The sequence below is a fragment of the Montipora capricornis genome, chromosome 2 (genome assembly GCF_036669925.1).
Source record: "Montipora capricornis isolate CH-2021 chromosome 2, ASM3666992v2, whole genome shotgun sequence".
Classification (NCBI taxonomy): domain Eukaryota; kingdom Metazoa; phylum Cnidaria; class Anthozoa; order Scleractinia; family Acroporidae; genus Montipora; species Montipora capricornis.
In genome coordinates, this window is record NC_090884.1 from 1215806 (window position 1) to 1230805 (window position 15000).

General features: G+C 38.2%; 2 protein-coding genes across 6 annotated transcripts in view; both read right to left on the reverse strand.

Annotated features, from left to right (window-relative positions):
• The window catches only part of LOC138038358 (amiloride-sensitive sodium channel subunit alpha-like), a 19949-nt gene extending 11450 nt beyond the window's left edge, over positions 1-8499 (reverse strand). Inside the window, exons 1-3 of one of the 4 annotated variants that reach the window (XM_068884177.1) lie at positions 8444-8499; positions 2492-2804; positions 539-653 (exon numbers count right to left, since the gene is read on the reverse strand). In XM_068884177.1, coding sequence (XP_068740278.1) covers positions 539-653; positions 2492-2767 — 391 coding nt within the window. In that variant the 5' untranslated portion in view covers positions 2768-2804; positions 8444-8499. Of the gene's footprint in view, positions 1-538; positions 654-2491; positions 2805-4662; positions 4801-6791; positions 7140-8443 lie in introns of those variants that run through there. The other 3 variants (XM_068884173.1, XM_068884175.1, XM_068884174.1) reach the window with 3 other exon arrangements.
• A 5626-nt stretch (positions 8500-14125) lies between these two features.
• Positions 14126-15000, reverse strand: part of LOC138037698 (amiloride-sensitive sodium channel subunit alpha-like) — a 17343-nt gene continuing 16468 nt past the window's right edge. For both annotated transcript variants that reach the window (XM_068883601.1, XM_068883602.1), the window contains exon 13: positions 14126-15000. This exon is cut by the window's right edge and continues 2538 nt beyond it. The gene's annotated coding sequence lies outside the window, so the exon portion shown is untranslated.

The following is a 15000-nucleotide window of genomic DNA, read 5'->3' on the forward strand; positions in this document are numbered from 1 at the left end:
CCAGCGAAAACGGACATGCAAATATGTCTTTAATATCTAGAACTCTAGCACTGAGAGAGGGCACAAATCAGGGGCAACAAATTGTGTGAATTAGCACAGGGAGAGGTCCAAAGAGTATCTATCTGGAGTTGAAGACTCTAATGCAGATAATGCAAATTGCAAATAAAGTGCATTCCATAGCACCTAATGAAACGTGTTTGTTATTTACCCAAAAAAGTGATTTCTGCTCTTCTCGTATGCTTGTATTCAGTATTTGCGTTTACTTTTAAAATAGTATGGATATGAGTATCTATTCGGATCCTTTAGTGATGGCTTTTGTAACGACTCCCCAACAGAAATTGCGCCGCTAAAACGACCCCTTAGCCTGCTATGGCCGTGTGAATGATGCCTGAGTCGTTTTGAATAATCAACATACATATCCTGGTTTCAGTTTACAGATTGAAAACGCAAATGATTGTTCGCTAGCCTGCTTCAGAGTGTAGTATGCTTTTCAGAGTAATTATTTGGTTATTTAAGACAACAAAATAACACGGCTCACCATGGTGCAATAACTGCGTGAAATATTGCATTTCACCACTTTCTATTAATGCATGAAGAGCTTCGTTTCTGATTGGATTGAAGTTGCAGAAGGTTACTTTTGGAAATGGAAGGCTCTGTGATAAAAAGAACGGGTGTAAAAAGTGAATTTTAGACAATTTTATACACGCCCTCAGCTTAAGACCACACCGCTCTAGTGATATGTGTGCGGGGATACACATATAATGGGGGTACACATATCACTGCGATACCGCCTTATTGTTGTGACTTACGTAAGATACGGAGACAAATCACGTTTCCTTACATGAAAGTACACAGGCATTGTACCAAAAATCGTCTTGGTTTCGCGTGCGGTCATTCGATTAGTCTCAGCACTTATCATATATTACAGCTTTTAAATGCAATTAACATTTCATCTTCCACAGTTAAGGACGTTCGCGCCCAAAACGTACCCACGTACAGATTTTTTTTAAACTTGCCACGCAGAAAGGTAATGATCTACTTTTGCCAAAAAGGCAAAAAAAATGGGGGGTCACCGTGCTCGTTTTCGAGATCATGAGGTGCATTTTTAGAAGATTGCGTTACTTTAAGACGATCTTAGCTTACAACTGTCAGCGATAAAAAAGCTACATTAGTGAAATTTAGATCAGGTAAACGTACTCAGTTCAACATAACTAATATAACTAAATTAACCTTTGCAGCTGATGTCTTTTTCTGAGGTGAAATAGACCTTGAAAAACGATACATATTAGTCTAAGAAAGAAAACTTCGGTCGCACGAGACCATAAAAGGCCAAATATTTGTAACTTCTCACGTACAGATTGTTTTTTATTAAAATGGACAAAATCAAGAAAGGAAGTGATCTACGGAAAGAAAAATGGGGGTTACCGGGCATTCAAGAGAGTAAAATCGCTGCGAAGTTCTCAAAGCGATTGTCTATTCGCGCTGTCACGCCATTGCGTGACATTTCCGAGAAGACCTGGGTCCACAGCTATCCCATGATGCCACATACTTTCATGTTCCCTTCTAGTGGAAAAATTTTGCGCCTTTAGCATCGTGTTTACTTGCGTGGTCTACGATGCATGACGTGTGCGTGACATGTGCAAAAAGATGCGCAGTAGCAATGGGCGCGAACGTCCTTAAGGTGATAGTCTCTTTTATTTTAATGCGCAGAGTGTTCGTAAAGTTTCAGCCCCGCGAGGAATGAGTTCCTGAAACCTACGAATCCAACAACCTAAATCATACTTTAGGAAGGATTACGTTTTTGCAAACGTTGGCCGTGTAGCACTCTTATTTGAACAGACTTAACTGATTAGAGCGTAATGTGAAGTGCTAAGTATCTACCCCATATGAACCATGTGAGCGTTAGCCCTACTGATGGAAACGTTTGCAAAAACGTAATCCTTCCTTGTACTAGTACTTGCACATGTTCATTGCCGTGACTTTAAGCGTCATCGTCAGTTCCCACGGGCTGCTCCCGTCTGACCTTGCAGCTCAGCCGGGAGAGCAGCGGTGATCTAACCCGAAGGTCGTGGGTTCAATTTCCTCCCTGGTCAGAGTTGTTCTCTGTCCTTGTGTGGGTCCATTTCCATCAGTAGGGCTAACGCTCACATGGTTCATATGGGGTAGATACTTAAATTATAATTTAGGACAACTTATTTTCCTTATTTTGACTCTCGAGCCTACACTTTTAATAATGCTTTCTCACCAAATTTATAGTTATTCTGGTAATTCACTTGACGATGAATGGAAAATACCAAGTCCTGCTTCACAAGTTGGTAGTCTCGTGACCTCCTTTTGAACGTCTAAGTACGAATTTCTGTGATGATAACTAGCTTAAGCTTCCATATGGGGTAAGATATTTTCATAAGAGTTGACACGTCACGGTTGGACTTTCTCTGAAGAACGAAGATAATATAAGTTGAAGTTGAAATGAGCCTAATGCAACACTCACCGTTGATGTTTCTACTTCAATTAATGTAGTCAACGGTCTGGACTTGTATTTTTTATACAAAATGTGCACTTGTGCAGTCATGATTGTCATTGCCCCAATAAACAGCAGGCTCCAGAATACTGTTAGAGACCAGTGTTTAGATGCCTTTATTCTTCCAAATCCATGAGCAGAAGTGTAGTCACAAAAATCTTTTAGAAGACTCCAGAGTGTAGTACGTGGCTCTTTCGAATCTGTCTCGATACCTTCTTCAGGGCTCAATGTTCTTCTTAGTTCCATTTCTACTCTTGATTACCGGATCATTTTAGTGGTCCACCTGTTTTTCGCAGAAAAAAGGTTTGTTATTTGGCTTAGGATTAATGCATCTTGAGGCCAGACTAGGTGTCATGCTTCATTAGCTCCTTTGGGGAGTCACGCCTTTTACGCTTTTAAATGAGAAGGTATAAAGTGTAACCACTAAAGACTTGCCTTTTTCTGGCGTAACGCTACAGGGGCGAATATAGGGGGAGGGTGCAAAGGGTGCGTACCCTCCCTCCCCCCCTCCCTCACCCCCCCCCCCCCCCCCACCCATGCCATAAAATGGACTCTACCAACAGTATCGTATAAACTCTTGTACTCTTGTTCTTAGGCCATCGTAGCTTGATTAAGAAAATAACACAAACAGCGGTTATAAACATTGGATTGCAGCGCATTTTTTATATAGAACTTGACGTTTCGTATGCTAGTCTTGTTCATTCAAGAGCTAAAGCCTTCCCTTAATGTCAATATTAGTAGTGAGAAGTTGTTGCTGTTTTAGCTATTACTCCTCATTATGTCTAGACACGTACTGCTGCAGATCGTTTGAAAATGTATGTTGACTAGCATACGAAACGTCAAGTTCTATATAAAAAATGCGTTGGAATACAATGTTTATCACCACTGTTTGGGTTACTTTCTTAATCTACCAACTGTATCTGTTTTATACGGTAAATAAACCACTAATTCTCTTTCCATTGCTTTCAACAATTTTTTTATCCTGGTGTTTGCAAAGTAGACTAGTTCGGCCCTGGAAAAGGGACATATGAATGCAAAATGGAATAACTACCGCAAAGTAATAGCAGATTACTAATTTTCTTAGTTTATTAGCCTCAATTCTTCATTCTAATAATTTACAATCTTGAAATTTGCATATATATACACGACTCTACAGCTTGGAAACTGTAACCAGCTGGGTATTTCATTGTCGTCACTTTGTCATTAATGTTGGTTTCCAACGGAGCGTTTAGAAGATATCCTCGATTTCAGTAGATTTCGTGCTGGCAGCTGCATATTTTTTAAAGCGACTTTCTTAACAGCTTCTGTAGAGGTAAGAGGAGTCTGTTAAGTTCTTAAAGCTTGAAATTACAAAAAGGCGATTTGAGTTAACTAGCGAGAGTTAACTGTTCCTAGCACAAAGGGTGGAACATCGTAGACCAGAAACGCATTAATTTTTGGATCGCATGAAATTGCCACTGCGAGAGTAACTTTCACAAAAAATATGATTTGAAGTTACGTAACAGATTAGCCATGAATAGATGATGGTTATGAGGTGGTGAAATTTGCCTAGAAACGTACAGTCTTTCATATTACATGGTCCTTTTTACATTTGACTTGCTTCAGAAACTTTTGTAATGCCCGTCTTGGTTTGTGATCCGTTTAACAGTGAACGGGGGGGGGGGGGGTGGGGGGGGAACTTAAAACTAATATGAAATGAATGTCTACAGGTGTGAGGCCTAGAGTAAATTATAATCACCCAGAAACAAATAATCTCTTCCTTCAATATCCTTGATTAATGAAAATTTTGTATTTTCTCATCTTGTTTGGAAATAATCGGTGTTTTATATGGTACCATTACATTGCTGTTACGTGACAGTGTTGTAGCGTCATTCGATCTAAAAAGAGTCTTTTAAGTGTTGAAACCCTTTAAATCCTCCATAACTAGCGAGAGTAAACTGTTCCTAGCACAAATGGTGGAACATCGTAGGCCAGAAATGCATTAAATAGGCCTTCAATCATATGAAATTACTATCGCGAGAGTAACTTTCACAAAAAGTTACGTAACAGATTGGCCATGAATAGATGGTTATGAGGTGGTAAAAATTGCCTAGAAACGTACATTCTTTCATATTACATGGTCTTTTTTATATTTAACTTACTTCAGAAACTTTTGTCATGCCTGACTTGGTTCGTGATCCGTTTAACAGTGAACAGGGAAGGAACTTAAAACTAAAATGAAATGAATGTCCTGTAGATGTGAGGGCTGAATGCCATCGGTGCAGGTTGCAAGCATGTTCATAAAAGCAACCTCCTACCGCGGTTTTTCTGCTCTGCTTAATCGCTAAATGGTAAATTGTTACCTTTTAAGGGAAAAATGCAGCATTTATAAACTGAATGATGTTTATTAGACAGAGTGTCACCGCCGAAATGTACATAGTTGCCATAAAGTTTACATTCCGCTACATTTCTATTCGTCGCCAATTCGTCGCCTAAAAAAATAAACAATAAAGAAGACCTTTTCTAATTGGTTGAGCATGGGAGTCTTGAATGACCATTTCTCACCAAGATCTTTTCAACACAGCAGTAGCCTCACAATAATTTAATATGACTGAATAATTTATATCAATGAATTTTAGTTGCGAAGAAGAGTGGTGCGGTTTGTGGCTTAATATCCTTCTTGATTTTTATTGTTGTGTGTTTTTTTCCTGTTACAGTTAATACGAGGGAGGAGGTTTACCAAGACATTGAACTGCGTGTATAGAAGCGTTGTCTAAAAAAAAAACGAAGCAGTCCAGTCAGGATGCTTGTCGTTTCGTCAATGTGCTTCGCTTCTTTTGAACAGATTCGATATCGATTTCTTCATTTGGCCCCGCCTTTTAAGGACGGTGCCTACTAATGAACAAAATTTTTGCCCCGGTGTGTGATTATGCAGGAATGTAGATCTTAACAAGTGTTATTAAAATCCAAAAAGAAAATTAAGGGTAACCTCGCATTTTTCAAAGATAATTCATGAATAATATTTGTAAAAAGCTTTAAAATGCAAAGCAATGTATGGCGTTCTTTCTCAAATTGAAACTTAATTATCTCTGAAATATGCATGGTTACCCCCAATTTTCTTTTTGAATAACAAGAGTACTTACTAAGATCTACTTTCTCCGGATAGTTTTAAACCGCGCAAAAATATCCCTGTATTAGTAAGCATCACCGATAGGAAATCCGAGTATCTCAAGATGCGCAGAACGTATGCGCAATGACAATAGTAGGCACCGTCCTTAAAAGAAGTTCTTATCTCTTTGGATCAGCTTAATTAGTTAGTATATATCCACTGACACCACGGCATCTCGCGTCGTCTTAACTTTTGTATTATTGTAGCCATGACTAAGTCTTATTCACAAAATTCCAGTGAGCGGGCAATATACAGGATATTAGTATGTTTAGAACTATAGGCAGATTTTATATAATTCAAAACGTTAAATATAGAATCTCTTTTTTTAGAGAATATTCGAATTATAAATTTTGTGTATAAAATTGAAGTCTTACGAGTTTTCATGCAGTTTGACCGTTAAGAAAATAAATGGAAGTGAAGTATCGAGTTATAAGGCACATCTGAATGTTTCTCTGAAAAATAAAAGTTCGAAACTGAAACACTGATGAGAGATCCTCCGGCTTCCGAACAGTTGTGCATCACTGAGTCACATTTGCACTGATTAACAAAAACAATTAGGAGGCAGGTACCTCCTTTAACAAAAAATTTAGTCGCAGGCGAAAAGAAGACTCCGCCTTATTCACTATCGGTTTTATCGAACGTGAAAGGATGACTGGCATGATAAAAACTTATTAGGGCCGTTTATACGTGAGAAAATAAGCCGCGGCTTACATATAAGACGCGAACACACCGTTTAAATGGTAAAAAATCGAAGTTCACGGCTTTCTCAAGCCGCAGCTAGCTCAACTGCTCCGCTGAGCCGTGGCTTATCCTGGCCTAGGGGGTTTGGGCTGTGCTTATCTTGGCCGCGGCTTACCTTGGACGTGAAAGTGTTCGTATAAATGTATGAAAGCCGCACCCGTATAAAGGCCCAGTTCGCGTCTTATTTTCCCTATTTTGGAGATTACTTAGAAAACTTCACCGTCAATGCTCAGGCTTTCTTTTTTTCTTTTTAGCCCAGAAGTGACTGCATGCTAGGCCATCTGAGTGAAGCTACAAATATTTGTATGAAATTTAAATTACTAATTTGCTAACTTACAGAGGTTACCTGAGGATCGCACACTGGAGAGACTAGACACAAACCTTTCTGAGAAACTGAATTATATTTCCTTCTGAGGCGAGAGTAGGTCTTGCGAGATTGAGCATCTTGAACTGAGACAACCGTTGATAAAACTATCGATGTAAAACATTTTACCTTTTTGTTTTTCCTTTGTGCGTGCCTTGCTGGTAAAGAGAGTTCAAGAAAATCCAATACGCGGCTGTTAACGATGGTAGCCTAAAATAATAGCACTTGATGTCCTTACGGTTAAGTAATCTGAGAGCATACTTGATAAATCACTTTCGACGGTGACTAAATAACTTGGGTGTTAAAGAGGCCCTCTAACGTTTATGTCGAAAGGTTCATGTTTTGAAGTTCACGAGATTATTCCTGTTTTTTCTGAAAGTTACTACCCAATAAAATCAAGGTGCTAAATTAAGCACTAATAACAATTTTAAGCGGGGTGCGACAAGGTGCTAATATTTACTGCGAATTACTAAGGAAGCTCAATATACATGTCATAAAACACATGATACCTATGGAACAAACCATTACGAATCATTACAAAAGTAATGGAGGTGAGAGAGAATAAAAGAAATCATACTAAGAAAAAAGCAAAGGCAAGCAAGGACCTTTCTCTGAAAAAAATTCGTGCAGATAGTTCTCTCCGCCCGAAAAAAATTATAAATCAACAAATGGCGAAAAAAGGTATCGTCTAAGAGGAAAATGCCTTCCCCCACTCCACCCATCCTATCCATCACTTTTGTAAAGGTCGGGGGACAATATAAGCAGTCGTCATTTATTCTTAATTTAAATGTGACGTAGCGGTAAGTTATCGGAAACAAATTATATTGCCTCCATTTTTCATTTAACCATTTTCAGAGGCTTTGAAACTAAAAACAGATGAAATTATTTCAATTTACTTCTTTGAGACGTATTTTAGTTGGACGGTATCCATTCAAAGAGTTATGTACCGGGAGTCAATTTCATCTTTTTTAATTACTCAAAATGAAAAATCTACGGCGACAATATTGCAGGTTTTTGACGAAGAATTAATAACAAAAACAAACTGAATACTTTTCATGATCAACCCGAACTGTTTCAGTAAATTTTACCATAGGCCAGAAACGCTTTCCGTAAACTTTAAAAGTTGAACGAAGATTAAATTACCAAGCGAGATTCACGTTTATTCGTAGTAATAAGTCAAGAACCTTCTACAGTCATGGAAGATGACAGCTATTTAAAGTGTATGATTCCTATGCGATAAGTGACACGAGAAAACTTAAAATGTAAAAGATACAAGATGAAAGTAAAATGGTCACATTATTGATAATTGTTTGAAAAACGATTTAACACTTATCGTCGTTTGAAAGTTAAACGCCGAAGTTTGCTGCAGTGTGCTTTTAATTGTAACATTTGTCGAAGTGACGGAGAAGAAAAAAGGCTGAGAAAACGCTAAAAGTAGATTAAACGTGTTTCCAAAAACCCGTTTTAAAAATTCGTTGCATTGAAATCATAATTTGGATTGAGTTCTACAGTATGATATCCAGCTGGAGTGTTCGTTCCATTGAAGTTGTTACGAACTGATACTGTATGCGCTTATTAATTTTTTTAGCACTGATCTAGCTACTAATACCTACTAAGAAGCTATAAAATAGCAGTAAAATAGAGCATGAGAATTTTGTTGTAAGATTACCTGTCCAAAGTCCTTTGCTTTAGTATGTACAAGTTACCTTCCTAACCTGAACCAACTGAAGGACAAATGCAACAAAATTCGCGCTCTAAATATCAGGTACGTCAGGGGCCCCGGAGAGGGAGGGGCTGGGGGGGGGTGGTCAGCCCCCTCCCCCCACACTTCCGTGATCCATACCAAAACCTTCCCTTTCCACCTTTCCCCCCCCCCCCCCCCTTCCCCACTTTCGAGCGTACTCGCAGCCCCTGTACAATGGGCATAAGGTATACATGTTGTCTGTGAAATCTGGTCTCAGGTTGAATCCGTGTTTACCTACAATAATTGGTGATCCTCATTGACTACGCACTCAGATGAATTGAAGGATTTTTTTTGGAGCCTAAATTAAGCTGGCTTAGAGGACAATTAGAATCAGGTTAGGTGATCAGGTTAGGTGATTTGGTCATCACACATGGATACCAATTGACTTATTATACAGTGAAGATAAATAATGGAAAGAACTGTGTTGAGTTGAGCATGTTCGTCGTTGTAGTGTAGTGAAAAACATAGAACTATAGATCTGGCCCCAGTTGTTGAAAAGGTGGATAACGCTATCCACCGGATAAATCACTATCCATTGTATAGCGCAATTGGTTTCACTATGACTTATCCACTGGATAGTGATTTATCCGGTGCATAGTGGTATCCATCGTTTGAGCAACTGGGCCGGCCCTGGAGGGTCCGAGTTCGAGTATTGGTAAGTGCGTATTACAGTTCTTTGTACCCTTACTATGTTGTAATGATGAGACTGACTGGATAAGTGTATGAATACAAAAACCGCGATAAGATAATACGAAACCTTAAGAAGATGTGTTGAGGTCCGTAAGGCAGAGCTTGAGGGAAGGTATAAGTGTTTTCAATCCTTTTTGGTGGGGTTGATGGCTGCTTTAAACTAAGTAGAGTGGATCACCAAGTTAACCTAGGTAAAACGGATTCGACTTGAGACCGTATTTCACCGACAACATATACCGGCAGCACTTCCAAGAGTGATTCTGGCCAGCATGTGGCTGATGATTTATCGCTGACGGTCGTAACTGAAGTTAAAGTCTCAAAACTTTACCTTACTCGCAGAGCCGACATGGCAGTACTGAAGTGTCACAAAAGAAAATATCAAAATCATTGCAATTTCCGGCTGAGTTGTCAGGGGATACGACGTGGGTGGCGAGGATAATAATAGCGAAAAAAATTCAAGGTTTATTTTTCACAGTTGCACTTCTCGATAGTGTTATTACACAAGTCCGGAACGGAAAATTAGATTTAAGTTGTCAAACGAATTCTGTGTGGGATGCAGCCAAAAGTTTCATTTGCAAGTAGGTAGTTATCTTCGAAAAAAAATAGATATACGAAAGTCGATTTTTTAGTAAATCCTAACTTATTGATGATTCTTTAAGTATCAGGGTACCTATATGTTGGCTAAACTGTGATTGTTCTTGAAGAATTGACGTCACGTTCGGCCGGAAATGATGACCGCGGCATTAGACCAAAAATGTTTTGTTACATTACACAACAGGTATATTAACTCCTTTATGAAAAGTTTATGCGTATATTCTAAGTAATCATAACCTGTCTGCCTTTCTGTCAAGGGGAAAAGCACGCCCACGTCAGCTGACAATGTTTTTTTCCTAAACATCATTTAAGCGTCTCTAAAACTATCTTTTTGCTATTTATAAACTTCGTTGAAATATTTGTCGTCCAGCAAGAAGTATTACAACTTTTCGATGTAGCTCAGCTAGTATCAGTTTTAGTACGGTAATTTCCTCATCTAGAGATAATTCCGCAAAATCGTAAGTTTGTTAAAACTTTCGAGGACTACATGCGTACCAATCAGACAGATCTTCGTTTGAAGTCACAGAAGCCACCTTGAAAAATTTCGTTAATCACAAAAAGCGGAATATACTTTTGTGAGCTGAACTCTTCTGTGCCGATCAAATGAGCTAAACACTCCAAGTTCACGTTCGTTTCTGTCATGTGTTTCGCCCCCTTATGAAACATAAGCGTTGGGATGAATGAATTTAGGAGTTGCGAGTGTTTTCAGAAGTTACTAAGGTTTGCCGACTTATGTAGCCATTAACTTTTAAAAATAATTATCGTAAAAATCTATCCTTTCACTTGGTGCCATGCGATATATATAGGTTTTGTTTTTGACGATGAGGGCATTTCTAAACGCGCTTGTCTTAATTAAACGCATATCTTGAAGTCCCTTGCTAAGCAACCTCACCCCAATCAAACAAAAAGTGGTCTTTATATCGTAATGAGATAATATTAAATCGCCCGCCTTCATTAATATCCACATAGATCGGAAATTAATCCAATATTATATCTATGACCTCACCCTTTCAGTCTAAAAGAACCTCTAATACATAAGGCCTCATTTACGCAAAAAACACATTATTTCCGATTTGGAGAAGGATTGGCAAAGTAGAGACAGGTAATTGTCACAGGATTGGATTCTGGAGTCGAGTTTGTCGGTTCTCCGTTGTGCGCCGAGGATTTTCTCTGGGTGCTCAAATTTTCCTCATTCTTCAAAAACCGACATTTTAATTTATCTGCTGTTATTTTTATCTCACCAATTAGGAGATAGGCTTGTGCTGTAGAAGCTTGAGACCTAAATATTCCATAAGTATTTTTCTCAGCTCCCTGAATTGTGTAGCTTCCCAGGCACAGATTTTGATACCAAACAAGCCTCAGCTAACCCACCTGAGGGAATGACGGGATGGCGGGATGACGGAAAATCACCCCAAATCCTAAAAGACGGAATATAACATCCCGAGAAAAATTTTTAAAAAATGATCGTTTGGTTTTGTATGTGTACATCTACATCTACATCTACATCTACATGTTCCAGCACTCGGCAAAGTCCCTTTTTGACTTGTGGCTGTTTCTGCTTAGGTGGCCTCATATACCACGAGCCTTTTTAGAGACATCACCACCAAGCCGGCCACTTCTGCTGGAGAGAACAGGACATCCACAACACCGGGGACTTTATCCCCTACTCTTCTCGAATAGTGTTTGGGTTCTTTAACTTCCCACAGGGAACTTATGAACATAGAAGACATTTGTGAGACGGGGCCTACGATTTATAGTCCTTATCCGAGAAGACTTGAAAGTCTAACCATTTGCAGATGAAATTACAAAGGCAGCACGTTCCGTGCAAATGAACGAAACCCGAGAAATGAGAAAAAAATAAAACACATCTTACAGTTTCTTGAAAGGCGATGGTTTCTAGTGAAATACAGTAGAGTGCAGTATCTCAAAATGTCGTAGCTTACAGCACTTTACACGTACTACTACAGAATAAGAAAGTTCAAATGGCTATGTAACCTTCGATTGGTTTCGCCTTCGGTTAAGTCAATCACTTTGCACAAAACCAAATATTTTTGAGTTTTCATGTTGTCCTAGCGGTATGAAGCCTGCCAGTTGTTAATAACAGATATGGTTTATCAGTTAACCATGCTAACCGCAAACACCTTTGCTAAAAGCAATTGATAAAATTATTATGCATTACTGTTTCTCAGATGGTGTCTGATATTCAGCAGCCTCACCAAGCATTTCAATTAAGTGGTGGTATAGGAGGTTTTCACGTGACGTCATTGCCGCCACGTTGGTGACGAAAACAAAAGATCTCTCATTAACCTCTTTTGTTCGTCCACCAGAGGTCGTACATTCCTCTGTTGTTATCGGTGTCTCTAGAGAAAACGTCCTATTAACGGGGTAATTTTGTAAAGAAAATAATGACTGGGGACTCCAAAGTGGTCGTTGTTAGTAATAATGAAGTGGTCGGATTAATGAGGTTTCTAGATAAGAAAACAAGTGAACGTTTGTTCGAGCAACACTTGCATAGCAATCATAAAAGTGGTGATATAACAATTATAATATTGGACAAGGTTGAGCAAAATAATGATGATTTGTCAGTGATGAGCAGATCAGTTGCCAAAGCCGAAGGCTGAGGCAAATAGTTTATCTGTGAGACACTGACAAGTCATGATATTTTGCGATAATCGAGTTCAATAATTGTTTTGTCATTCGATGACTGAGTTTGTTTTTCACAATTCCGAACAATTTACTGGTAAATCACTTCTGAAAGCTCAGGAAAGCGAACTGGCTGCCATTTGCACACAAGAGCTTGGTGGTTTCAATTAAAATATCATTTGCAGCAAAACACTTATCAGTTGAAGATAATTATTTGCAGATCACCTGGTGGGCAATCGGCCAATGAAAATGAAGGAAAAAATATATCGAATGATAATCACATATAGTATAGAGTGTTTTCACGTGACGTCACGGCGGCCATGTTGGTGTCCCTGAACAAAGGAACCGCGGCCATGTTGGTGTCCCCAACTAATCCTCCGGGAATTGAGCTCTATTATCATGCAAATCTTTTCTTTGTTTTGGTGGAAAAACAAGTTTACCGATCACGCGAGTGAAAACACTCTATATACTATAGCAGTGGATAGCGTTCAAAGCGCGCTCTGATTGGCTACTCAAACTCCCAATATTCTTTGCTATATTCACCTCCGAGCAACTCGCGCGGGATTTGCGCCCGAAAATATTGTAATAATTGAAGGGATAATGAGTTCAAATCATCTTTTTGTGCTATATTATCTCACTGTTTGAGTATATACTAAAACAACTATTCACCTCAGCGTCGGTGGCTGGTGGTGGATGTTTACCTCGCCGCTTCGCGGCTCGGTAAATATCCACCACTAGCCACCTCCACTTCGGTGAATAGCTGTTAATTATGTGAATTTAATATGTTAATAAAAGACAATTAAGTAGCGGAGTCCAAGCTCTGCTGTTGTCTCTTGTGTTGTCATTTATTCTGAAATGAGGAGGTTTGGGAACATGACTTTCTATCAACGGGAAGTAATAGTTGTTGAGGGTAAATATGTTTTCAATTCTTTTAAAGAGCCCCTGTGACCAAAAAATCAATTTTTCTTTTTCTCTAGATGTCAAAAACTATTTATAAATTTGTTTCCTACAATATTCCGATTTTTTGGCCTTTTTCAATGAACGATTTCGAATTTATTTTTTTGTTGCACGACATTGACAGTGAAATGATGTATTGTTAAACGTTTCAGTGTGCATGGAAATTCTTAATTGAATTTATTTAATTTTTTATAGGATAGGCCCAAGTTAGAACGTTTATATTGTTATCATAGTAAGTGGAACCTTAATTTATCGTTTTATACCAGCTTCCATCAGTCAAGAATTAGAAAGGAATACAAAGTCTGACTTAATTATCTGAAACATTTGGTCAATGACTAGCATTGATCAGGCAGTCACATTCGACCTTAGAGTATATTCAAGGAGCAAAAACAAGGTTTAATTTTGTTGTTTCAACAAAACAGTTCTGTTCTGTGAGAGTGGTTTTCCTCAGTGGGTAATTACACTTGAAAATTATTTGTTCCTGGTTGAAGAAATTAATTTTGAAAGCACAAAGAATGCAGATGTGATTAGTAGACATTGAAGTTGACTGTGAAAACTTAATTCACTGTCTTGCAAATACTGTAAATACTTAAATGTAAGGAAGCCACTTTGGGTCACTTTGAAACTTTATTTCATTATTTTGTAACTTAAGGCTGGTTCACATTTAACATAGCGTCGTGAGAATTGTTGAACAGGGAAAACACCGTTGAGAATACCAAAATTGAATATGTTCAATGTTCTTCAGCTTTTTCTCTCTGAGTTCATACTTACAATTCTTATTCTTGTAATGTTCCCAGGCGTATGGTCGCTTGTGTGATGTGTAGCCCTAAGTTTAATTCTATTACTACTTTTCACTTCTGCTCACTTTGAATGAAAGGTATTATAATAATTTATTATTTATTTATATGTACAGTGGTGGCCATACGGTAAACCATACTGTTCCAAACTCTGCTTACAGTGTACAAAGAATAAAAATCTATTAACCAATGCTACAAATTCTCAGTCCAAAATTATGAAGACACAGACCAATGTTATGCACACAACATCACCAAATCCAACAAAAAAAGCGTGCAAACACCCTTCACAAATTCATACATTAAAGAATTATATTTAAAATTTTGCTTTTTGTGCAGTTCTTAATTGGCAATTAACAGTTGAACTTTTTTAAATTTAGGAGTTAATACTATCCTACGGTAAAGGTGTGTTGTTTTTAGTGTTATTGAATAAGCTTAATTAATTCTAATTCGGTTTGTACACAAAACAAAGGAAATAAATGAAGTGGTTGATCTTCATTCAGTAAAGAAATCTCACCTTAATATCCTGACATTCCTCGATTATCTTAAGTAAAAGTAAACTCTAATCGCTGCTGTACTGAGTGTTTCCATTGGCAAATTTACTTGTGTCAATAAATAGATAACCTTTATTTCTCTTTAATGCAACAAGTAGCAGCTACTTAAAGTTACAGGGTTATCTGTCTGGTAAACTTTGGCCACTTTCCAAATTTTACACGTGATTTCTTAGCTCTGACTAAGCTGGTGGTTTGCTATAACTGGACAATTTGTTTAACTGTTAGTGCATCCCATGGATACGCTCTTAGG